Source organism: Rattus rattus, chromosome 4 (genome assembly GCF_011064425.1).
Source record: "Rattus rattus isolate New Zealand chromosome 4, Rrattus_CSIRO_v1, whole genome shotgun sequence".
NCBI lineage: Eukaryota > Metazoa > Chordata > Mammalia > Rodentia > Muridae > Rattus > Rattus rattus.
Genome location: NC_046157.1, coordinates 44,192,820 through 44,220,584, shown reverse-complemented (window position 1 = coordinate 44,220,584; position 27,765 = coordinate 44,192,820). Strand labels below are relative to the sequence as shown.

Genomic DNA, 27,765 nt, shown 5'->3' with positions numbered 1-27,765 from the left:
GGGAATAAATATGATTAAAGTACTTTATATAAAATTCTTAAAGAACTAATGTTAGAGATGACAGCATTATCCAATTCAATGAAAAAATAAATGTGAATTTTTCAAACACAATACATCAATATGCATATTGAATTTAAGGAATAGTATAAACAAGTGCTTTTTCTGTCTTTATTAAAAATGTGAAATTGGAATTGACTTAGGTACCAGAACAGACAAAATAGATCTACTGCTACATTTTATCATCAACAATAGTTGCAAGAAATGCATATTAAATTTCAAATTTTAATCTATGCACTTAAAATTAGTATATAAATTAAAAGATTGTTTAGATGTATAAGATATATTTTGTATTTAATGTCAGTAAATGCAAATTCTATTTCATATTTTAGGTATATTTCTTTTAAAAAGATTGAATGTATGAGTACTGTAAAGTTATATGACCTAAAAGTCATAGTTTGAAGCACTACAATAATTGTAGCCACTGAAAGTTGTGGGCCTAAAGTTAGTTAGCATGTGAGTGTGCTGAGCACATATATCTTGTTTGTGAAGATTTTTCAATATAAAGTTATTATTTAAATAAATCTTCAAACATGTCATTTGATGACTACATGAAGGTAACTTCATAAAAGCCTGAGTGTCTAGGCACATGCTCAAAGCTTTTCAACTCCATATTACTACGAGGAGGGATGAGGTAGTCTCTAGTTTGCCAGCAGGTGACTTTAGTTAAGTACACTTTCATGTAACCTACTCCCACTTTCTCTATTGAGTCCTACAAAGGACTTCCCACATGTAAGCTCATCCCAGCCCCAATGTAAAGCTTTTGAGCTACAGGCTAGAAAAGCCATTGTGTGTTCAAAGCTCGGTGAGCACTTTTATGGGAGGAGAGATGATAATAATATTAAGAGAGTACAGAGGATGGAGTCCTGTCTTCCCCTCCAGAGAAGAGTTTGAGAATCACTCAAAGAAGTTATCGGGGTCCTTACATATTTTAAGTTAAGAAACTGTGGTTCTGCTTACCTGGAGCTGAAGAATCAGCTATGATTAAAAAGAGACCAGAAACATTGAAGTAAAAGTCTTTGCTTTGCTGGAATTATTAATGCTGGTCTAGCTAGAGTTAAGAAATTAGCAGTTGGGGTTGGGGATTTAGCTCAGTGGTAGAGCGCTTGCCTAGCGAGCGCAAGGCCCTGGGTTCGGTCCCCAGCTCTGAAAAAAAGAAAAAAAATTAGCAGTTATTAAGAGGAGAGCAGCAACAGTGAGTTGAAATCTCCTAGGTAGTGTTTCCTCATGGTCAACATATAAAAGCTGTGTTGAAGATTGTGGTCAAGATTGTACCTCCTCCTAACAGCTGAACTTGGAAGTGGAATGCTCACCTGGATGGTACTAGTTTTAAAGTAATGAAGGGGTCATGGAGGGCAGTTGAGACTGAGGCCTAGGTGGCACAGCTAGAGTCACTGAAGAGAGTGCCGTAGAGGCTATTGATTAAGATGAAGCCAAGTTGAAACAGCACATCCCAGCACTGTGGAGATGCCAGTACTCTGGGTTGACCACAAAGAACAGCAGAAATGGTGGATTGAAGTCACGCTGCATGTGCTGCAAAGCCCAGGAGATCATGAGTGGATTCCAGACATTGGATATTGAATATTAACAATGTCGGAGTTTTCTCTAGACTGTGACTATGCCCTAGTTCTTCTCTTTTGAAATGAGAAATTTTTTTAGGGGCATACAGCTGAGAACACACAGTCAAAAGATGTTGGATTTTAAAAGATATTTTTCATTTACAAAGATTGAAATTTTTAAGTGTTTAATTTTAATAGACTATATAACTTTTAAGTTTGGAAATACTTCATATTGTGAAATCAACACTAATGTGTAATCTCAGGGATCAACAAGAAGGGGTATGTAGTGGATTAACAGTGATGTGTTTGTGTGTCAATTTGATAAAAAGCATCAATTGTGCTTTATAGTTTTATATCAGGTTGGCACAAGGTAAAATCATGTAAGAGGAGAGACCTCAATTGCTTTCATAAGATGGGGCTGTATGAAAGCCTATACAACATTTTCTTAATTAGTGATTGATCGGAGAGAGAACAGCCTGTTGCGGGTAGTTTTATCCCTGAGCTTGTGGTCTTGGGTTCTACATGACTGAACAAGCCAGTAAGTACCAGTCCTCATGACATCTACACCAGTCCCAGGCCCCCTATCTTGAGTTCCTGTCCTCACTGCCTTTGATAATGAATTCTTGTATGTAACAGTGACAGAAATGAACTCTTTCCTTCCCAAGTTGTTTCTGGTCACGATGTTTCATCACAGCAACAGTAACCCTAACAGCACAAAGTCCAGTATAAACTGAACTTGCCCTCATGAAGGCAGAGGAATTATGTGTGGCCACATTTTGTCTTTTTTCTCCACTCCTCAGGGCATCTGTGGATTATTCAAAATGTTGGTGCTGGCATAATGATGTTGGGTTGGCTATTTGGCTGATGGTCTTTTTGTTCAATAGCTATTAATTATAGGGTGAATCTGTACTCTTCTCCACTTGCTCAGCCTGCTTTCATGGGGAAACCAGTGCCATCAGCACACAGTTGAACTGAAGAGGATCTATCAATCACTAATTAAGAAAGCAGTCTACAGCCTGATCCTTTGGAGACAATTTCCAAATTAAGATTCCATCTTGTCCATTGACTACAGTTTGTATAAGTTGACAGATAACTAGCCAGTCAGAGGATCTCTCTCTCTATCTCAGAAAGACCACAGAAGCATTTAACTTCATACTGGCTAATACATCTCACTTTGTGACAAATTACAAATTACAATATAGATTGGGAAAACCACTGAGCACTTTTAATGGATCTGGGGATTTTGATCAGATAATGTATGCTACTTTAAATTCTTTTAGTCAGACGAAAGTATTTTAATTTTTATTCGGTTTATATGTTTGTGTCCCTGTGTACATGTATACACTAGAGGTCAGATGCTTGTGGAAGCCAGAAAAAGGTGTCAGGTCAACTAGATATAGAGTTAGAGGTGTTTGGGACCTGTTTGATATGGGCATCGTGAACTAACCGTGGGTCCTTTCCAAGAACAGTGGACGTATTTAATTGCTTTGTTATCTCTCAAACCCCAGAACAGTCATGACTCCTTTAAATATACTTTAAAAGCATGTATGCCTTAAAACAATCCTATAAACAGGTCATATTGCCCATCTATTTTACAGTTGAGAAAACTGAGGTTGTTAAAACTGCATTGGTCATGCGATTAATGAAGAGGGACAGATTCTAGAAGAGTAGGGTCCGTACTTTCAACCAAAGGATGATGGATAAAATGTCACTTTGTTGCTTTTGGACACTTGTGTAATGTTGTTTCAACTCATTTTCCTTTTGTTAAAACATTCTTAAGCAATCATGTCTCTTAACTGCTGTGGATTTATGACCATTTCATTCTTTTTTTCTTTTGCAGTGGGATGCCATTACTGAAATGGATGAACACAACAGGCCCATACATACATACCAGGTATGCAATGTCATGGAACCAAACCAGAACAACTGGCTTCGTACTAACTGGATCTCTCGTGATGCTGCTCAGAAAATCTATGTGGAAATGAAGTTCACACTGAGGGATTGTAACAGCATCCCATGGGTCTTGGGAACGTGTAAAGAAACATTTAATCTGTATTATATTGAATCGGATGAATCCCACGGGACTAAATTCAAGCCAAGCCAATATATAAAGATTGACACAATTGCTGCGGATGAGAGTTTTACTCAGATGGATTTGGGTGATCGCATCCTTAAACTCAACACTGAAGTTCGTGAGGTGGGGCCAATAGAAAGGAAAGGATTCTATTTGGCTTTTCAAGATATTGGAGCATGCATTGCTCTGGTCTCAGTCCGTGTTTTCTACAAAAAATGCCCCTTCACTGTGCGGAACTTGGCTATGTTTCCGGATACCATCCCAAGGGTTGACTCTTCCTCTTTGGTTGAAGTGCGGGGTTCATGTGTGAAGAGTGCTGAGGAGCGAGATACTCCTAAACTCTACTGTGGAGCTGATGGAGACTGGCTCGTTCCTCTTGGAAGGTGCATCTGCAGTACAGGGTATGAAGAAATCGAGGGTTCTTGCCATGGTAAGATGCGAAATCCAAATAATTTATCTTGTATTTGAAATTGCTTCTCTCTAAAATTTAGAATGATGACTGTGCTTCCTCGTTGTTGTTGGAGAAACTGATTTCTATTAACTATAAGGAAACATTTAATATGTTGGTTTTTGTTTAATATGGAAGGTGTATATTCTTTTCTATTGAAACCTATGAGTTCTTGGATTCATATCATTTTTATAAAAGAAAATAACTCCAGGCTCTTTGGATTATTGACCTTTGCTAATACTAAATGAAATTTTTCATCTACATTAGATTTTCAGTTTCAGTAAGGATTTTTGTAAATTGTAATTGTCAAGAAGTAATAACATTGTAAAGTGTAATTTAAATTTAAAACTATAACTTTCTTAGGATGATATGATATAACTAGAAAGGTGATGTTTTTCTTGTATATGAATCATCTTATGAAGTCTAATTTTGGAGGGAACTTGAGACAGGGTTTTTCTGTATAGCCCTGGCTGCACTCTGTAGACCAGGCTGGTTCCAAACTAACAGAGATCCACCTGCCTCTGCCTTCTAAGTGCTGTGATTAAAGGCATGCACCAATACCCAGCCTATGGAGAGTTATTAATAAAATAAAAATATACATTTAACATTTTACTTAGCTTTCATGAAGAACATCTATTTAATTACATTTAAATTGAAATTTCATATAATGCAATGTAGAACTAAAGGGATCTTATATTTAGTGGTGTGCTACATATGTTCTATTTTCCGTGACAAGTTATTCACAGGAATTTCTTTCTATTGACTTCTATACTTGTATTATATTCACATTTGTTTAAAAAGATTAAAGATTGAAAGGAAAAAGATTCTCATATATTTATATGTACATATGTGTGTGTGTGTGTGTATGTGTGTGTGTGTGTATGTGTGTGTGTATAAAGTGAATGTTCACAGGTTTACTATGGAAGGCACATGAGCTGTTGGTTGATTATTGCAAAGTTCACTACAGCATTAAGTGTTGGCCTTGTTTACTGTTAGAAAACATTAGTGGTGGCTTGAGACGTCTTATATCTTTTATTGGAAGCATGAAAGAGCCTCTACAATTTAAACATAAGATATTTTATTCAAATTAATATAACAAGATTATCCTAATGATATTATTTCACCTATATCAAATTGTATGAATGATCATGGTGTTGGGGTGCTATAAAGTCCTTTTTATTTTCCCTAGAAAATGATGTACATGAACATTAATTCATATAAATAGTTAATTTTGAAAGCAAAAGATCTCTGGATAAATATGCTACATCTAAAATCCTATTCACTTTTGACTTAACATGATTTCTATATGGCATTTCACTTTTATAGATGGCATATACTTCACTCATTACTTAGCAGAGATGGTTTTAAATAGATGATAAATAGCATCAATTTATTTGGAGATTACATATTCAAATTAGTGTTGAGAGCTGTATACTTCATCCTGTTGTAGATACAAAAGGGGCTGTGTACTGTAAAAACACTCATCGGTTCTAATAATGGATGGCAAAGTTAGAAGAATTAACCTTGGATTTTGTATCCATACATCACTAACTTCAGAAGCACTTGGAATATTCATAGAGTGGGATCCATAATCAATACCGAATACATGTAAATTTACTATATATGGTTACCATTATATATCATAGTTATTTTTCAAACAAGTGTGAAACATGGTAGATGTAAAGAAATATATAATTTTAAGCTTTTATTTTCTGGGCACTTTTTTATAGTTTCTTTCCTTCCTGCTATAAGAAGTCATATTATTGTTTCTATATACAACAGTATATCTCTCAACCAAACCTCTGAATTTTTCATAGTAAGCATTAGTGTTTTCAAATGTATATGAATAAACTTGTTCATAAACTCATATTAATAAAATGCATACCTTATATTATAACTTGATTACACATCTAGGGAGGGAAATAGAAATGCTTTTCCTACATGTGTTCATTCACTTTGTTGGTCTCTAGTTTACTTTGATAAAATAATCTTTTGAAAAATGTTATTTGTTATTTTTGAGTATGTATTCTCTTAATCACTCTACTTGATGATAGAAGATACATATATACATTATATATTTCTTTGAGACAAAGCAGCACACACGTTAGGTAGACACATCACAAAGCAACACACACGTGTTAGGTAGACAGATCATTAATTAGTTTATTGCTCTAGCTGATACACTTCAGTTGCAAGAAGCAGTTTCTAATACCACCATACGGGCGATTGACCAGAGTTGGAGTGTTCAAGGCAATCTTCCCTTCCCTGAACTATTCTCTAGGTGGTCCTAAAGACTTCAGGAATTAGCTTATATTTTCCTATATCTTAGGAAAAGCAAACAAAATAAAAGAGAGAAGGTAAAAGGTTAAAAGTTTTTCATGTTTCATTGGTGTCCAAGTGTAGAGAGGACATGGAAGGGAGTGAATGCAGGGCACTCTATTCAAAAGTGGTCCTACTGTGCTCCTCGCTCCACTCTCTGTTACCTTCTTGACTTAATGTCCTCCCCTCTTTCACAAACCCATGCTCCCATTTTATGGCATTAAGCTGAAATCGAACATTGTTTTATCAAAACCTATTGTAGATCAAAGTGACCATACTTGAACTTCCTCCAACTTGAAAATTATATATATTTTCAGTTTTTGGTTTTCATATGCAAAAACACATGAATTCAGATACTTAAAAGTCTTTAAAAATCTAAAAGGTAGAAATTGAACAATAGTATACTGCGCTGATGAATTCATCTATATGTCAGCATGTCGTGGATTAGAGACTGATGGTATTGTCAGCAAACTCCAGCTCTGGGTCTGCAGCTTTTTGGATTCAGCCACTAACACACAAAGCTCCAGGCTTTGAGTCAATCTCCTTCAGGACCAGCCAGTTTTACAGCTCTGCTAAGCTTTCCTGATTTGATCAACACTAAGAAATGCTTTTTTTTTTCTCCTCCAAATTAGCAAAAACTATTCTCACCAACCAATCTTCAATTTGCATCATGATTGAACACTTCTTGCCCCATCTCCTTGTTATCCCATCCTGTGTCCACATTCCACCGAGTTACAAAGTAACCTGGTCATTGTTTATTGTCAACTTGACCCAACCTAGATTAACTTTGGAGCAGAAACCTCAATTGAAAAATTATCTCAGAATTTAGCCTGGGGCCACTGCTATAGGACACTGTAATTATTGTTAATTGATATGAGTTTTCAGCACCATCCCCAGGCAGAGAGCATCATGATCTGTATAAGAAAGCTCACTGACCAAGCCTGTAATCAGTGAGTGTCCTCCCATGGTATCTGCTTGAGTTTCTACCAGGACTTCTTTCAATGATGCATTGGGCCTTGGAGGTAAAAGGCAAATAATTCCTTCCGCCCTTTAAGTTGCCTTTTATAAGAGTGTTTTATCCAAGTAATAAAAAAACCAATCTGGAGCACAAAGAAAATCTTATTTCAGTTTTTACTTGACGTCATGGCAGTCCCTTGTATTCTCTAGATGTTTTAGTCCGTAGGTTCAAAGTGACAATTCACTCTAACATCCAAAGGTCTTCACGATCTGGCCTTCTCTTCCCTTTAACCTTGACAAATTTCTACCTGCTGATCTGGCTCATTGTTTCTGAACAATGTGAGTGTTCTTCTTGTCTCTTAATGCTTTCCATGCTCTACCTAACAGCTGGGTTCCTTTATTGGTTGTTTTTTTCAATCATGAAATTTCATTAATCTTTCCTGATCAAACATAATTGTTTGTATATGCTAGTTTGCACAAAATTAACCCTCCTTTCTTTCTTTTGTGCTCTGATGTGTAACCGTTATGCATTTGTCTGCTTCACCAGGGTTTCAGATAAAAGACCTGTATTTAAAAATCACCAGGGAAATATAAGAAGGGGATTTCTGTGAGTAGTCCTAAGGCAGTGAGAAAGGAATTCACTAAGATCAAAGCCCACCCATTTGTTTAAATGTTCTTTCTCAGTATATCTCAGTGCCCTAGATCTGAATGTATTTAGAAAATACTGGTGTCCTTCATTTTACCAAGGAGAGGATTAAATTATTGGGGAAAACTGTTTTTCCTACGGTCACAGAAGAGTACCTAATATATTGAGAATGGAAGCTCAGCTCTTCCTCCTCTTGGATTTTGAGAGATAGTCATTGTTTTCAGACTTTGCTTGAATAAACAAATTGGGGTTTCACTTGGAGCAAACACACAATAAGTTAACTTACAATAACTCCATATGTGACTCCCACGAGGAGACTCAGGGTCTCTCTTGCACACTTTTAGTCCTTGTAGGTAATTTAAGAATGGATCGGATGAAGGAAGAGTGAATCTTGGGTGGGAATGGGAGGTGGTGAAAAAGAACTTGGAGGAGAGGAGGGAGAGAAAACTGTGCTGGAGATGTAATATATGAGAGAAGAATACATTTAACAGGAAAAAAAGAATGGACTTGGAAGGGAACTTAACACAAAGGTGGAGTTTGAAAGCCTAAATAATAGTCCATGCAAGCTTGAACATTTAGTAACTGCCAGGAGGAAGGGATAGAAACAGTTTTGTGTTTGTGTTAATGTCGAGGAAATAGATAGTCACAGCATTGGAAGCCTCTAGGCAGTTGCATGGGCAGGGGTAGTTTGAGGGAGCATCATACCAGAGACTATTAGGGGAAGCAGAATCTATTAGGGTAAGGGTCTCCTTGGAGGAGGGAAATAAGGGAAAGAAAGAAAAAAGTGTTTTGCTCTCATTCAGTGCCTTAGTTAGGGTCACTGTTGCTGTGATGAAGCAAATGACCAAAAGCAACTGGGGCAGGAAAGGGTTTATTTTACTCAAAGTTCCATAAATGCTCATCATCAAAAGCAGTGTGTGCAGGAACTCAAGCAGGGCAGCAAACTGGAGGCAGGAGCTAATACAAAGACCATGGAGGGGTGCTGTTTGCTGGCTTGCTCCCCACCACTTGTTCAGTTTGCCTTCATGAAGAACAAAGGGCCACAAGAAAACACAATATCAACCAACCAGACCTCCCAGAGCTCCCAGGGATTAAACCACCATCCCAAGAGAACACAGGGATGGACCTATGGTACCATCCACATATGTAGCAGAGGATGGTCTTGTTGGGAATCAATGGGAAGAAAGTCCCTTGGTCCTTCCTGTCAAGGCTCGATGTCCCAGTATAGAGGAATGTCTGGGCGGGGAGGCAGAAGGGAGTGGGTAGGTGGGTGAGGGAGCACCCCATAGAAGCAGGGCTTGGGGTGGGATAGTGGGTTTCTAGAGGGGAAACCAGAAAGTGGGATAATATTTAAAATGTAAATTTAAAAATGCAATTTTTTTTAAAAAGAACAAAGGACCACCCCTCCCAGGATGGCATCTCCCATGATGGGATTGGTCCCTCTCTATTGATCAGTAGTTAAGAAAATGTCTTAAAGCCTGGTCTTATGGAGACAGTTTTTCAGGTGAGATGTTTTCAGGTGAGGTTGATGATTCTAGCTGACATAAATCTACAAAGTACATGCAGAAAGCAGAATATTGCAGTCCTGATTCAGCAAGCAACTGTGACTTATGAGTCTTCTGGGACCTGTGGTCTGTAAGCTCTTCTGTCATCAAGATGAAGTAATCTCTCTTTCTTTTTCTTTTCCTTTTACCTCCTGCTGCTGCTGCTGGTGGTAGTGGTGGTGGTGATGGTCATCGTCGTCGTCATCGTTGTCGTTGTCTTCTTCTTCTTCTTCTTCTTCTTCTTCTTCTTCTTCTTCTTCTTCTTCTTCTTCTTCTTCTTCTTCTTCTTCTTCTTCTTTTCTCCTTCTCCTCTTCCTCCTCCTCCTCCTCCTCTTCTTCTTTTCTCCTTCTCCTCTTCCTCCTCCTCTTCTTCTTTTCTCCTTCTCCTCCTTCTCCTCCTCCTCTTCTTTTCTCCTCCTTCTCCTTCTCCTCCTCCCCCTCCTCCTTCCTTCTCCTTCTCCTTCTTCTACTTCTCCCTCTCCTTCTCCATCTTCCTCTTCCTCTCCTTCTTTCTCTCTGCCTCTGTGTACTTGTCTGTTTCTGTGTCTGTCTGTCTTCTCCCCCCCCTCCCCTCCCTCCCCCCTCCCCCCCCCCCCCCCCCCCTCCCCTCTCTCTCTCTCTCTCTCGGTCCTGTGTGGCTGACCTTACATGGCCAATTTTGTTCCTTTACCTTCTCCCACACCAGTGCTATACCAACCAAAATGATACTTTCAAAATCCGCTAGAAGATGCCTATTCACCTGCACTTACAGAATTCATCAGCGAGTTCTAGAACAGTCAGGTCTACACAGTAAATCCTTTCCAAAAAGGAAAAATAATATCTTAGCAGTCAGGTGGTGGCACTCATCCGCAATCCCAGTACTCAAAAGGCAGAGGCAGATCTCTGTGAGATCAAAGCCACCCTGGTCTAGTCCCAGGACACCCAGAGCTAAATTTAAAAAAAAATAAGAAAGAAAGAATTCTAAAGGGTGGATTACTGAGTTGTGAATTTCCCATTCCTTTTCTTTCCATGATATTGCTAACATAGACATATACTCAAATTTGAGGGAAGAAAAATAAGAGCTGCAGTGTGATGCTTGCTGTATTATTAAAATAAACAAATAATATTTTAAGCATTTATGATAAAATTTAAAACCAAATGCAAATACTTCAAATTACTCTATGCATAACAAATCAGCTTTCCATCTTAAATACCACCTTGTTTTTCATATCCATTTAAACATTTCCCTAATTGAAACTGTCATACTAGCATACAGTTACAGACATAATTTTAATTGTTTTAATTTATTCTACTTAATGTCATTATTTCCAAGGGTCTGAATAAAATATTGTTGATTTTAAAGTGCTAATTTACATCAAATTGCTTTTTACTTCATCTCAGACTATTATAACAGTGTAAGAAATAACTGAGATCAATTAGCATGCAAATTTGAATGCAAGTTTTGTTCTGTTTTGTGTTCTGAAGTGACATGAATCCTCAATAAACTCCTCGTGAACATTAATTTAGGATAAACCTTATTAGCATAAAATGTCAGTGTCGAATTGTACACCTGCTTCAAGAAGCAAGGCCTGGAGGTCTCACACGATATAATTCAACAAATTTCATTTGGGAGTGGAGATCGAATTTCTGAAATGAGATTCTTTTCACATCTGTTATATTATGTGCTTTTTTTTTTTGACAGCATGCACAGTACTAGGTGTGATTATGCACTTCCTAGAGAAGTGAGTTTTAGGAGCTTTACTTCCAGACTTGCCTCCCCATCTCCCTTATGCTTTCCCGCACCCCCTTGTAGCTTCTACCCTGTTTTCTTTCCAGTTTCATGTCACAAATATACTTCCTCCCTCCATATTCTTCCAGAGTATCTCTTCTCTACTATTTTAGACTCTACTCACTTTTCTTGCACTTCAGCACATAGGTGTCCATTATAAGCTAAGATCTACATCTGAGTCTGGTCGGCCTCTCTTATAATCACAGCTCCTGAGGCCACCCATTTCCAGAGATTTTCATGATTTCATTTTGCTTTGAGCGTAATAAAATCTCATTATATGCATGTTACTTAAATGTGCTGTATTATTTATAAAAAAAAAAAGTAGAAAGCTCCCTTTCTCTAGAAAGACTTATTAATGTTTCCTCTAAGGCTTCCTTGACATTCAAGAGGAAAGAACAGAGACAATTCTCAGACAAGTGCATAATTGCTCACAGAGGTGAATGGGGCAGCCAAGGCCTTTAGTGACATAGCTATTGATTTGGACTCCCAAAGAGAATTGTTGTTAAGGCTTCATGGCACAACTTCTTCTGCAGTCCAGAAACATTTACACTTTGAGCTTATAACCGTCTGTCCAATCATGTTATCATAGATGGTTCTGAGACCCAGAGAGTATAAAGAAATCCTAAGTATGGGGATTTTCTGGCCTTAAATAAGGGAGTTTGGGGATATGGTGAAAAGCTAGAAGGTGAGAATGGGATCTGACAAAAAAGGGCAGGCTTACTGGCCCAGACAGTATTTTCTCCTTTGAAAGGTTCTCATACACTAAATTTAAACTCTGGCAATATGCCATTTGATTCCAAACAAAACCACTTTTCCTTGAAGCAATTCCAGGGCTTCACCAGGCTTGAGAAGAATATGAAATCACGAAGGGTGAAAGGTTCTAAAAATAGAATGAATTATTTCCCAGCAAGACAGAATAACATTGAGTGATTATAGTTGGTTCTTCGCCACCATCTTTAAAAGAAGTTAAATTATAAACTGTCTTAAGATATTTAGCAAGTTGTTTTAATCATATTTAACATCAATTTTAATTTTGATTTCACAACACTGACACAAAAGTTACATATTATATTTCCATAGAGTCAGAGCTTAATGATTTAAAGTGCTTTAATACATATATTTCCAAAAGAGTGCAAATTTATTCAGTGTCTCGGTTCTCTTTTCAAACATGGCAACTACTGAAATTATCGCTTTCTTTTTTAAATATATATTTAAATACATATTTATATATTATATATATATGTATATATATATACATACATATATATATATATATATATATATATAGAGAGAGAGAGAGAGAGAGAGAGAGAGAGAGAGAGTTTTTATTTAGTATACATCATACAGCTTTCTGCCTGCATGTATGCCTGCAGACCAGAAGAGGGCACTAGATCTCATTACTTATGGTTATAAGCCACCATGTGGTTGCTGGGAATTGAAGTCAGGACCTCTGGAAGAACAGTCATTGCTCTTAACTGCTGAGCCATCTCTCCAGCCCAAAATTATCACTTTCATTTGGAATACTTTCCAGAATTTAATAATTGTACAAGCAAAGTTAACAGTTTTTGGGGGGTCAAAAATTTAACAAAGCAGGTAAACAAGTAATCAAGGAGCTTACCATATCTTTTCCCTTTTTCTCCTTTTTTTTTCTAGAAATAAATATTTGTTTCATCAGGTATATATATCCTCCAGAACTTCTTCTGGGAAAGTGAGATGCTTTTTCTTTATATGTATGTGCATATGTGCAGGTCTGTGTGTGTGTGTGTGTGTGTGTGTGTGTTACTCACACAACCTGTTTAGTTTCTGTGACTCTATATTGTTGTTTGTGTGTATGTTCTCAAGAAGTGTTATTAAGTGTTGAATAACCAACTTGTTTCTTTTGCATCTTCTTCTCAGTGAAGACTGTTTATCTCACTGTCAACTCTGTTTAGTTGTCTGTGGTTCTTTGTATAGCACTGGAGTTTTCAAGATTTCCGCTGCCTATTCTGGCATATCTATATCTGTTATCCTTGTCCAGATCCATGTTTATGCATCTTAACATAATAATTTTCAGGACGCGTTTGCATTATTTCATTGCTCTTTAATGATTTTTCGGTTCCTATGGAAGTTACTCTCCTCCATATAGACTTTTGGGTAACAGCTGATTTGCCTGAGAGATCTAAATCAATCTCTCTCTTAATATGTTGTCAGTGTTTCATAGCATTCATTTATCATGTGCCTTGGATATGTAGTTTTTGTGTTCATTTTCCTCTGTGAAATTTGCATTGTGTTTTCTGTTTTCTTGCCTTGTGTTTTTATTTGATTCAGAACATTTATAGTTGCACCGACCCAGTTTCTTCGACGAGAGATCACAGTAGTATTCTTTGGTGACAAGAAACAGTGACTTAGAGATCCAGACTCCTTGCATTTAAGAATTAATATGTAAAAAGAGAGCCATGTACTTATCTGTGTTCAGCTCAGCGATCATAAGAGGCACATATCTACCTTAATCCATATCAGAAAAGATTGAAGAGATATTTCTTACATATAGAACAGACTAAAATGAGAGCATTTACATGGCTTCTAATTTTGTAAATGGGGCTCGGATGCTGGTAAATGTTGTCCAAGTTTTAATACAAACATTCTACCACAGATAAGGAATTCAAAGTTCCTAGACAATTTATCACTTCTGCCATAGTCTGTATCTTTTCACACAAAATGAACACATTTCTCTTCTAATAATGAAAAAGACTTCTATGTGATTTAAATAGATCTTGCTATCTTGTGAGCCACACTTAGACATCCAGCTCTCTATTCCTGAAGCAATATGTACAATTGTGGGACGAGGGAACAGGAAGTTGAGAGTAAGTAGAGACAGAGCCCAAGATGATGCCCAGGATTCACACTCTGGAGATTGGCATCAGAGTTCAGCTCTAACTTTATTGTTTATGTACAAGCTTATGTATAGCATTTTAGCCAATTGGTGTATGTCTTTGTATTCAAGAGCAAATCTGGGCACAACCAGTATTGTTTAGCAGGATCTGACTCACCTGTCCATGAGCCTATAGGGGCCTGGGTTCAAACCCTGGGGGATATTTTCCTGAAGAGAGGGGAAGCAGGCACCACACTGACCTTTGTGCTGTCTCACGGGTACGCCAGTAGCCATGTCAGATCATACACTGTGTACAGTGGATCAGGAGTCTTCAGGGAGTCTCAGAAGCCTGTGATGCCTTATTCTCTCTCCCACCTCTTTCTCCCCCATGTTTATCTCCACATTCCCCATATACAATGAATAGATATATACAAAATTACCATCAACAAAGGGGAAAAACACGTCCTCTCATATTTGGATGTTAAAGGAGATTCATGTAATAGTGATTCAAGCTGAGAGGAGGGAGTTAAATTGATGATAGCTCTGAGGAGTACCGAAGGACAATTCAAAGAAAGTTCTAGTGTTTCTTGCACATGGAGGGAGCCATCATACACACTGACTACTTTTATGTATTTATGAATAACTAGAAGCCCAAATAAACAAATAAATTAAGTATAAAGTAATAGACACTGAAAGATGTGGTTGTTCCTTAGCAGTGGTGGAGAGTGTTGCTAAAAGATGTGGTCATTTATTCAAGAACATATACTGTTATTATTATTAATATTATTATTTATTGTTTTCCTATCATGAGTATATGGAAATAAATTGTGGTAATAGCCAGTTACTCTTTCCCATCTGAGCTAGGGAAAACTAGCCATTTGTAAAATGATTCTCAATAATAAGAAATAAATTAAATGACAAGATTAGTCTCCACTTTAAAGGGGACTATAGAATAATGGATATTTTCAATCGTTGATTACCTGCACAAGCACCATCACCATATAAAGAAGCTTGCAAGGCTAACGATTGATGGCAATGTTCAAAACCTGAAAACAAACTCTGTTTTATCTTCAGTGGCAGACAAGGGGAAAAGCATGATTTATTCCATTATTTGACAACTCTGAAAGCAACTACTATATAAAGAGACAGAGATTTCTTGAAAGATACAAACACTGTTGTGTTGGGCAGAGATAAACAACCACTGTCTTGGGTGGATTTCTTTAAAATGGACAATTGTTATTTTGGTCATTCTTCTTGAAATGACTTGCATTCTCATATCTTTGTTTTACATGTTCTTGTTTTATATCTAACTGATGTGTATCTTGGGTCATTCTTTTTCTACCGAGGAAAACTGGATTCTTCATGTTGAATAATAAAATATTTCAGTTAAAATTTAATATCATAGAGTTAATTTGAAAACCTTTGAAATATAAATAAAGATGTATTATGTAGTGGTTTTTCTAAAGATATTCTAATAAATTGATAGTTTCACCACAATCAGGATTCCACAATCTTTAGTGACTAATTGTATATTCACCAATTGTATACTTCATGGTTATTATACATTGTTCATATGAATGAATTTTATACAAACATACCATAACATATTATAAATACTAAGTAATTGGCATGTTTTGTGTAAAAATTACAGATAATAATTTTTACTTAGGTGAGTAATGCTGTTTTGTCATCAATTCTTCTTTACTGAGTGAGGTATGACATCATATACTTATAATCCCTGCAATCATGATCCTGAGGCAGTTGATACTCGGTATTGAAGGCCAACCTAGGCTTAGTTCCAGGCCACCCTGCGCTACTTATAATGTCTCAATGAAACAAAAGTTCTCTTATATCTCTGAGGTGGATGGGGAGGGGAACACCCTTATAGAAGAGGGGGAGGGAGATGAGATAGAGGGCTTATGTCTGGGAAACTGGGAAAGGGAACAACATTTGAAATGTAAATAAAAAAGTCCAATAAAAAAAGAGAAGTCCTTATACATTTATACATTTCATATTTCCATTTTCTTTCATTTCATATTTCTTTAGCTGATCCAAGTTTTTAGGTTGATAGATTATTAATTTCAATTCTGTAAAGAACACGGAATAAGTTAACATACTAAGTTCTTGAATAACATATTTTAATGCTATAAATGTGAATTTGTTGTTATAAAAATGCACTTAATTCTTATTATTTTATCACATGTAACTAAACACAAATGATTCCAAATTTTATGTGAAATATTAAATGAAGTTAAATTTAGAGTACTGAAAAAAGAACAATATATAAAATGATATACCCATATATAAAAAGCACTCCAGGAAAAACATTTTTAAAGCATATTGACTCCTAAAGAATAATATTTCTTCTAGCACTGGACTAGAGAAAAAAACAGCTAAATTTCATGAAGTAATTAAACTGTGATGAAATAAAGGTCACTAATTAAGAGTGGCAAATATATAGCTATTTCATAGACTGGTTCTCACTTTGTAGAGATTAAGGTTGTAGTGAAGAAGCAATAATGGTTTGGATGTAGGGACATGACTGTCACAGTTTAGTAAGCCCTAGAGCAACCACCTTCATTATTGAAAACATCTCACTTTCAGAGTGTAGAAAATTAGCATCTCTTACACTTCAGTCTGGGAATCAGGAGAGTCCTGCAGAGGGTTCAATGGTGCACTAAATTAATGCCTAAGGGAGAAACACAATGAAGGCATACTGACTTCTCTCAGTACCAATTACTGTTCTCATGGAAGTTTACAACTAAGGAGATTTGTTAGTTTTTAAAATAGGAATGACAGGCAAAAAAGTGTTACAGAAATACTAAAGGATTGAATTTAAACCCCAAATTTTAGTTTATGTTGGTTTGTTAAGACAATACTATCTGACTTAAACATGCTTTATAATGAAAGATCTCTTAGCGTAACTCCTAGCAAGTTGGAGAACTATAGCCTCCCGGCCAGCTGCAGAGATTTGATAAAACACACTAAAGTCTGATGTTTCATATACAGTGTGTTTGATAGCTGTCTGTGAGACCATAAAGGCTACATATCTAAAATATTTATTTCCTGGTCTTTCACAGATACTTTTCTGACCTTATAGACAAATTAATGTATTCTGGGATTACTAATAAATGCTCAAACAAATTATATTTGCTAGATATTAATATGCATTCCTTTTATTAAACATGGAAGCAAACATCAAAGTGTTTTCCTAAAAACATCAACTATTACTCAGCCAATATTCAAACATTTGTATTAAGGATTATAATGTCTAAAGCACTCAGAGGAGTCTGCATTATCTATTACTGTAATCTGAGAGTGAAACACCATATTAGAAAAAGTAAAGGTGTTTGTGTGTGTCCATGCACGTGTCTACATGTTTCCGTGAATGTGTGTATGTTAATTTAATTGCAGACTATTAATATGATGTTGGGCTTCTGAATAGAAACCTTTTCCAAGAACTCTCTGGTGTTAACTAATTCTCATTCTGTAATAACTTCACCCTAAGCCATGCTAGACACAAATCATATAATAACTAAAAATTGTTGAATTTGTTCTTTATATTCAATGGATAAAAGGATATGGTAAATTTCACATTTTCTTATACAGATGCAACCTGAAGTTCATTGCTCTTTTTGGTAGTTTCAGAGTAGAATGACTGTTCAGAATTAAGAAAAATGTGTTTATTTAGGTATGATATCACATTAGCATATATTTATTTCATATCTATTATAGTCTATGAGCTATTACCAATTATTAAGGTGGCTTACAAACAATACAATCACCTCTATCATATACTCAAATAAATGTGTAGTCAATTTCTTGAAAATAACATATATATATGGATTATAATGTTATAAATATGTTTAAATTGGATATTCATCAAAAGTCACTCTCAGTTTTTTGAAAAGTCTTTTTACAAAGGTATTTCTAAAATCAATACTATTATTCTTAATTCGTTGATAAGAAAGGAATTCTTTTGAGCAAAATAACACAAAATAAACTTCATAACAAGTTATGTGTATTTATAAAAATGTTGTTTAAAATATATTATGATATTTCAAAAAAGCATCCCTGCCTACCCAATAAATGCCAATAAATATTATTGATATCTTCATAGAGAAATATGAAAAATGTAGAAATGTTTATTAAAGGCACTATGGAGCACACTATTGTCAGCTGATGAAAGGTTACACTTTTATTAGAGAGGGAGAGGATTTACATGGCATTGAAAAAAAATTGTCAAAGCTAGCAATATGATACGACATATCTTGTTTGATCACTGCTTAGTGTGTAAAAGCAGTAGTGGAATTATTGCCTAGAATATTGTATAATTTTTAATTTCTTTTCTTAATGTTCCAAATATAATTTGATTACAGGTAATTTCCTTCATAATATAGGAGGACCATTACCATCTACATGCTAAGATAACCTAGGTTTAAAATTAAACCATGTAAAAGCCAAATATATGTACCACTAATTTTAATAACAGGAAAGTACCTGTATATGATGAATTAAATTGAAATGTACTGTGTTTGTTAGGATGGTGAAATATAAGAAGATATAAGTTAGAACATGCAGAGCCAAGAAAGTTTTCGAAAGGTGAAATCCGGCTGAAAGAGGAGAGGTAGACTTTATGTCCCTTGATTCAAAAGACACTGCTTCTCGTGCCCGTTAGTATCACAGTGCTTCAAATCAGAAAAGCAATTTTCCTGTGTGAAACAAAAAACTTATCCATCCACTGGTTGAAAGGGAAATTGGGGGATTAAGGAAACAGTCTAAGAAAATACAAGTTTCAGATTGTTTTCAGATATGGTTTAATTTTTCCACTCTCTCTGTTGTGTGCTTCAACCTTTAGCTGTATTCTAGATTGTTTGCTTTTCCATTATTATTTTTCCTGAAGAAAAATCAGCAACTTCCTTAATCTTCAATCATAAAAATTCCAAGAAATCTCACAAGTGATGAATGAATTAAAAACGAGGAATATACACTGTACTAAAGCAGTGTATTCTCATCCATGTATAGTTTCAGATTGTGAAAAATAAAACACAATGAAATGTCAGGAAATGGCAGATGGCCCTAGTTAGAAGAGGAGAATATATACGTAATGGATTGTTATTAAATTAAACTACATGTTACAAAATCTTACAAAAGAAATTTCTGCATTATAAAAATCAACAAAATTATGTTAATTATTACACTTGCTTAAATAATTAACCATTTTTGATATACTCTTATTTATATTTAACATTTTTATATTCAAATAGTCAACTTACATAGAATTTAAGTTGTACAAGATTCACCTTATGATGGCTTTATAAACAAAAAATATTATAACAACATCAACAATTATTAGCATAATTAAATAAATCTGAAATGATTTAAAGTTGCTCCTTCAAATACTCAATTAAAATTAAAGTTCCTTTTTCAGAATATTCAACCAATTCTATACTTTAGCATTTTTATGTTGTTGAATATTTTCAGATGCTTTCTCATTTGTAGTGAAATTTTCCCTTTTGCTTTTCATAGTGAATTTTTTAATGAATAAGAAATATCTGCCCTCCCTCAAAATTGAGGGTTTTTTTTTTCACAAAGATTAGCTTTTTGCTTTACAATGGTGACTGCATTGTTAATTTGAACTCTCCAGTTTCAGAAACAAGTAGTAAATAGGATATTAAAATTTTCTATTATGAAAATAACTTACATTATAAATAACATGTATGCTTTTAAGTAAATAAGAGAAATTATGTAAAAACTGACAAAATTACATTGACTTTTATTTTTAACATTTCTATTCCACAAACAAAATTTATAATGAAATAAAATGCTCTTCCAAGTGGCAATTTTATTGGTATTGACATGCACTGATAGCTGAATTTCTACCATCACAATAAAGATAATGAAAGTGTGTCTCATTCCCAAACTGTAAATTAAGGCACAGTGCAAGGCTGGATGGAGATTGCTAATAAGATTTCTGTGGAAGAAAGAGTGCGGGCATGCAATCAATGAAAGCTGTAACTCCCGCTAATGCCCGTGTCTTCCTTTAGCATAGATAAGCAGGCATGTCATGGTTCTTTGATGAAAATCATTTGATTTGTTCCTAACTTAATTTATTGCCCTACACATAAACATTTATGTGCACGCATATGACCTGCACACATTAAAACAGATAAATACAAACCTTTGTTGGCTAATAGCTGAGAAATTGTAATTACCCAATAGGCCAAGACTGTCGTCATAGTGATGCTCTCCTGGACTTGTCCATTAGGTAGACATAGCTGCCCTTGGATTTTCAGCACACTGCTACCTAGCCAGCCTCCCTTGAGACTGTTGGCTCCTCCCCTCTTGGAGTATTCTTCATTTTAACAATGAACAATCATTGCCTGGAAAATATGAGCATGGGTTAGATTTGTGATAAAAATAAAAGTTGAGGAATTGATGACTGATGTAGTGACTGTTTTAAGATTCCTTTGAGATGTGTCTTCTCTGTGCTTTTAGCTTTCTAGAGTCTTCTATCTAAGTTGAACTCAGAGCTTTGAGTCTTGTGTCGTATTACTGTGGCTTCCATCAGATGTCTGGGCTGGAGTCCGGAAGCCCAGGAACTTGAAGACTGTCCTCAAATAAACCTGTTAGGAGTGTCTTAGTTCAAGGTTCTGGTATAATTTCTTAAAAGCCTCAGTATAAGAGGTTAATCTATGTTTTCTTACTAGTTTAAACTAATTCCATCTCCATCACAGTGCTATTGTCTAGAAACCCTTTACCAAGCTTGTACAGAGGCTCTCAATTGTTGCCAAGAAAGAAAATCTGTTTTTTCCTAGAACAAAACTGATGTAACCCAGGTAATCATTAGACACCCACTAGAGGTGTATTTCTGAAAGCCATGCATCTTAAGCCTCCTATTAACTACAAATACCTTCCAAGACAAGGAAAGAATAGGGGTTGAACAGCAACTCTGAAGTTTTACAAAAGCTGCTTTTTACAGTGATGCAGATTAGATCTTAGGTTCTTAGAGACCAAATACTCAAAAGCACATGCCTCACTCTGGATTCAAGAAACCAAAGGTTGACAACTTTCAGAAACCATGGTAAAGAAAACTACAGCTCTGGAACACAGATACAACTCTGCAGTTGTACAACAGTCTTCAGTCCAAACCAGACTGCACAACAGGGCCTCCTGGCTATAGGCTTTCTGTAAACCATAAGGTCAAATATCCCAAAATGTCTTTTTCTTTAGCAATCCTGTGCATTTGTTTCTTTTAGTGTGACTATGATAAATTATGTGATAATAACAAGTTAAAGGACAGACTGCTTTGGGTTACAGTTGAAGAATACAATCTATCATAGTAGGAAAGTTGTAGCCCCAGCTATTCGAGACCACTGTATCAAACTCCAGGAAACACACACACACACACACACATACACACAGAGACACACATACAGAGAGAGAGAGAGAGAGAGAGAGAGAGAGAGAGAGAGAGAGGAGAGAGAGAGAGATATTCAGGGACAGGGAGGGAGAGAGGGAGAGCGAGCAAGGGAGCGAGAGAGAGAGAGAGAGAGTGTGGTTATCACACAGTGCATTCTCACCTATTTTGTTCATGACCACAGCTCAGCCTATGCAACAGTTTTATTTATATTTAAATTGGGTCCATTCACCCTTGTCTACCAGAATTTGCTTCACAGAAAGGCCCAGAAGTTGTCTCATAGATGTTTCTAAAGCCTGTTAACCACCATAATCACTACACACAATAGATATGAAAACATTTTATGTGTCCATGGCCAGCATAGAAAAAATTACTATAAGTAGGACTGTGCAGTTATGAACATCCAAAATGATCTTGGATTGTTCATTACATCTCTTAAGCATGAACAAAATGTTCAAACATACAGGATGAAGAACAAAAGCAGTAATAATTAATGCTAATGTGTAGGTTCCTTTAAAATGTTTACTTGCCCAACTTGAATGTCCTGAAAGATAGCCACAGTAATTGTCTACATCCAATTAGTCTGTAAGCCTGTCTGTCAGGGGTTGTCTGGATTCTTGATTTATACAGGAAGACATAGTCGACTGTGAGTTGTACCATTCCCTGGACAGATTGTCCTTAACTATATTAGTGAAGAAATATATCATTATGAACAGTCTAGTAAGCATAGAACACATGTTCATTTTTTGTTATTTCATTGACTGTTGGCATGATATGACTAATTTTCCCAATTTATATTCCCTTGTTAAAAGATTGTGGCCTAGTCTTGTGAGCCTTATCTTGGATGTTGTATTTAGAGGGGATACTTCATCACAGCCATAGAAATCAAATCAGAATAGTTATTAAGAAGGACTGAAAGTTAGTTACAGTACATACTAAGATACATACTGTAACACCTGCTAGTTACCTCAGCACTGGGGAGACATAAACAGGTAGATCACTAAGCCTCCTTGCATCCTGCCGAATTGAATTGGTGAACCCTTTGGCCCAGTACAAGAGACCCTGTCTCAATTTAAAAGAATAAAAACAGAAAACACAAGGAACCAAACAACCAACCAAGATGGATTACAACAGTTGAATGACACCTGTGAACATGTGGCTGGTCTGGTCTACATAAACAGTTGTGTGACTTACTGTGAATATAAATGAACAAATACCTAGTCATCCCAGAAGTTGTGGTGGTGACTGATCAAACAAAAGTCTTTGTTTGTGAACAAGTCAATTTCTTGAGGTTACTTACAAGAATATGGAGAAGACTTTATTTATAGCAGCTTGGATAATTCAAAAGTAGTTTCATTGTCAAAGACCTACTCTGACACAAATGACAACTCATGAAAGCAGCATGACTAGATTCCTGTCATGATCTAGTCTTCTTACTTGAAGACTATCTTCGTTCTCAAAGTTATACTACATGCAATCTTGGGAAGAGTCTATGTGAATATCTTAAGTTTCAGGAGCTTTTTATTTCCTGAGCCTTAGATACTGTGTGTTCCTTCCAGAAATGGATGTTTTCATTGAGAGGAAACTAGTTCAGAAAGTGCATGCACGCGCATGCGCGCACCCACACACACACCCACACCCACACACACACACACACACACACACACACACACACACACACACACACAGGCGTATGTGTATGAACTGTAAATGATAGATGATAGAAAAATAGATAGATAGACAGAAGATAGATGATAAATAATAGAGAAGTAATGCAACCAATAATAAGAAAGCTGAAGTAAAAATGTTCTCTTCAGACTCACGCAATATAAGATTTGATCACAAAAAGGTCATTATTCACAGAATTAGATACACGCTTGTTCAATAGAGCTACTTGTAGCTTGCCTGTGGTTAAAAAGTTATTGTACTTACTCTTTGGTTTGCTTTACTCTCAAGTTGACATAGCCTACATTCATCTGAAAAGAAAGCCTCAACTGAGAAATAGCCTGGGTCAATCTGGCCTGTAGACTCACCTGTGGGCATTTATCTTAATCGTTAATTGGTGTAGATAGCGGCCGATCCCACTATGGGTGTGTGCCTTCTCTAGGAAGGATATCTTGAACTGAATATGAAAACAAGCCAAGGATAAGATGATTTATAAGTTAACGAGAACAAAACAATAACAACAACAATAAATAATTAATAATAAATAAATAAATAAATAAAATCCCCCATAGTTTCTTTCATACATCTTGACTGTTACATTAGCTTCTTGATCCTTGATTGGATATAATGCTATGTCCAATGGTATGTAGACCTGCCTTCAAGTTCCTGTCTTGACCCTCCTCCCTCTTTAATAATAGACTGTGACCTTCATTTTAAGTAAAATACCCACTCTCATTTGGTGTTGGTCAGAATATTTGATTACTTCAAAACATGAAACTATAACACTTGACCTATGGATATCTGATTTAAGAAAAGGAAGAAATGCACTTAAGGAGTGTTCCTCTTGCTTGATATCCTTGACAGCATGTGCTGTCACTTGAGTTTTTTATCCCAGTCATTCTATACGTGTAATATAAAATCTCAAACTGGTTTTGATTTGCATTTCCCTGATGACTATGGATATAAAAGGCTTCTCTAAGTGCTTTTCAGTTATTAAAGTTTCCTTTGTTGAGAATTCTCTGTTTAGCACTGTGCCTAATTTTTAAATTGGTTTATTTGGAATGCTGGTGTTGTTTCTTGAGTTCTTTGTATATTTTGGATATTAGCCCTCTGAAAGATGTAGGGTTGGTGAGGATCTTTTCCAATTCTGTAGATTGCTGACTGACTTCAAACAGAAGAGGATATAGAGCCTGAAATGGCTACCTCCTGTAGCCAGACAGGGGTTCCAGTAGAGGGAGGGCGATACCAATGTACCCACAAAGGCTTTGACCCAAATTTGCCTTGCCTATAAGATGTGTAGGCATAAAGATGGAGGATTGATTGAGGGAATGGCTAACCAATGCCTGGCCCAATGTAAGACCCACCTCATGAGAGAGACCCAACTCCTGACTCAATTAGTGGTACTTTGCTATGCTTCCCAACAGAAACCTAACACAACTGTCATTTGAGAGACTTCATCCAGCAACTGATAAAAACAGATGCAGAGACCACCAGCCAAAAATTAGGCAGAGTTCCTGAGGTCTTGTGGAAGAGTCTAAGGAATGCTTAAAGGAGCTGGAGGGGTCAAAGACACTACAAGAAAACCTATAGACCCAACTAATGTGGGAGGACTATAGGACCTCACAGAGCCTGAGCCACCAACCAAAAAGCATGCATGGACTTAGTCCCCCTATACATATGTAGCAGATATGCACCTTGTTCTTCATGTGGGTCCCCTAACAATTGGAGCAGAGCTGTCTCTGACTCAAACTCTGTTGCCTGCCTTTTGATCCCTTTCCCCTCGATGGACTGCCTTTCTGCCCTATGTGGGAGAGTATGCAATTCTTCTTTATAAGACTTGATGTGTCATGGCAGGTTGGTACCCAAGGTGGGATGCTCACCTTGAACCCCTTGAAGGGGAAGCAAGTTGAGAGAAGGGGATGAAAGGGTGGGACTTGAAGGAGGAGAGGAGGTAGGTGGACTGTATTCAAGATGTAAAATGAATAAAGTAAATTAATGAAAGAAATGCAGTTATGAAATGACCTTAAGTTTTGTTGTATGTAGATTAAGCATGATACCCATCAATTTGTGCTTAAGTCATTGTCAATAGAAGCTTCTTATTATGAATTATTCTTTTGATCACTGTATTATAAGTAGTAGGTATATACTTCATGCAGAATAAGTACACAGGAAGTGGACTTTCTGTGTCATCAGTGTACCTGCAGGTGGTATAGATCACACCTTCTAGATGTATTCCCAAATTACTTCCTCTCCTTCAGAATCATTAACTTTGCAGGTAAAGCTCAATATAATGTAGCATTTCCATGACAGTACTCAACAGACTATTCTCCAAAAACATTTGGTGATTCCTTTAACTAGCTTTAAATAAGATCTTAATTTACATCTTACTAGGCCTTCACTAGTAAGGCCTGTCTATCATGATATATCCCTTCTGTTATCGTTGACTTCTACAATTTCCCTGATTTCTAAACCTCCCTTATTTCCTATAACTATAGTCATATTCTTATCATTCTGTTTTTCAAACTCTCCAATCTTCTTTTTAAGTCCTTACCTATGTTATTTTCTCTGAGTTAAATATAATAATGCCTACCCCTATGTAATAGCTCACTATGGCTTCCATTAAAAAAAATCCTACAAAATGAACATTCAACATGAATCTACTTCCTCAAGCTTCTGGAGGATGGAGAATAAGAACAATATAACAGTGGACTTAGTTCCTGATGAAGATTCATCTTGGTTTACCCATGGCTTTCTTCTCTACAAGTTTTCACCCAATATTTCCTTTGTGTATGCTCAGTTGCAGTTGTAATGCCTGTATTTCTTTCTATAAGGATATCAGTCTTTTCCCACTATTTCATGCTCTGCTCTTAATACCGCATTTAACCCTAATCACCTCGTTAAAGCTTCTAAATACATTAACATGGTGAATTAGAATTTTAACCTATGTTTTCTCTAGGCTTACAGATCAGTGTCAGTACGTTAACATCTTCCTTACTTCCTTGCCACCTGAGCATCCCACGCTGGACTTTCATGATTCAGGTTATTTTTACCAGCATTTGTTTCAGACACTTCTTCGTCAGGTACATTCTATTCCGAGAGTTAACATAATTATACAGAAGCAAGAACATTCCTGGCTTTGTTTATCCGCCACTAAAGTTCACTATGTGTAGAATTTTGCTTGGCATATGTGAAGTACTTACAGCATCTCTGTGAGTGAAGGAATTTCTCCAATCGACTGGCCGTAATCATTTCTGGGGTGAGCACAACACATCAAGACTTTTCGTTTCTTTTATAATAAAATATCTAAATAGGTTGTTTAACACAGCAAACTGTATAACACAAACTGGGTTTAAAAATCCCTTCTCTTACATGCAAAGACCCCACTCATTCACATCACAGGAATTCTATTTAAAACACTAAACCCTTGCGGGAAGATACATGAGTTGTGTGATTCATGTGGTAACCAGAATAACAAAACATAAAAGTGTTTTTCCATGTGTGCTACCAAACGGAATAACTAATTTCTTAAGGAGTTATAACATACCATTATTTTAGTAAATCATTTCAGTTTTTTTCAACCAATGCCTCTAGCTATGTTATAATGAAATTTCCATCTTCCTTTTTCTTACCAGGTGGCATCTTTCTTGAATTTTTCTTGGATAGAGGCCAGAACTTTTATAGCTGCTTGGGTTATTAGTTTATTCTTTCCCTCATTTATTTGAAAATGTCAATCATAAATTTTATCCAAACCATTTTCTACATTTACCATCTGTGATGACAGCTCTCATAGCATGGGAAGTATTAAGGTGTGGGTGGACTTCCAGATATTTCTCACTCCCACGTCTAGAAGCCAGCTCCATCTGGCAAGGGCGTGACGTGACTGGAGTAGCAAACATCTTCTGACCTGACTCAGTGAGGCTGTGGAATTTTTTTGTTGCTATTTTCTCTTTCTCTTGTGACATTCATTTCAAAATGCCACTGTTACTTTGGCCTGGCCATGCCTGTGTTTGCTGTGTAGTGTGAAACAATTCCTTTGGGAGTAAGAGGTAACCCAGCTCATGGATCACTAGGAAAAAAGATCAAGCAAAATTCAGCCTCACATAGTCCATGTCTTATACATTAAAGCCCAGTGAAGGCTGCCACTAGGGTAACTTTCCTCGTGTATAAGCAAGTCGTCACTGTAGGCTCTGAAGCCTTCTTCAAATCCATCCACCTCAAGGGTACTTCACAACTTTGCTTTATCCAGTCATAGCAAGATAGTACACATTTCACTATTCTTTGAACACTATTGCAATGCCAATGGTTTCCAATATTCTCGTGAAAGGAAATAGAGCTGGCTTATCCAATTGAAGGGAACATGATATTGGTTAGCTTTTCAGTGCTGTGCAAACAAGAGAGGTAATAATGCTCTTAGAATGAGAGGTTTAGCTAACGCTTTCAGAAGTTTCTAATCCTTA

General features: G+C 36.3%; 1 protein-coding gene across 1 annotated transcript in view; it reads left to right on the top strand.

Moving 5' to 3' along the window:
* Positions 1 to 27,765, top strand: part of Epha6 (EPH receptor A6) — an 893,674-nt gene that overhangs the window by 155,157 nt on the left and 710,752 nt on the right. The window contains exon 3 of the mRNA XM_032900334.1: positions 3,457 to 4,120. Coding sequence (XP_032756225.1) covers positions 3,457 to 4,120 — 664 coding nt within the window. The remainder of the gene's footprint in view (positions 1 to 3,456; positions 4,121 to 27,765) is intronic.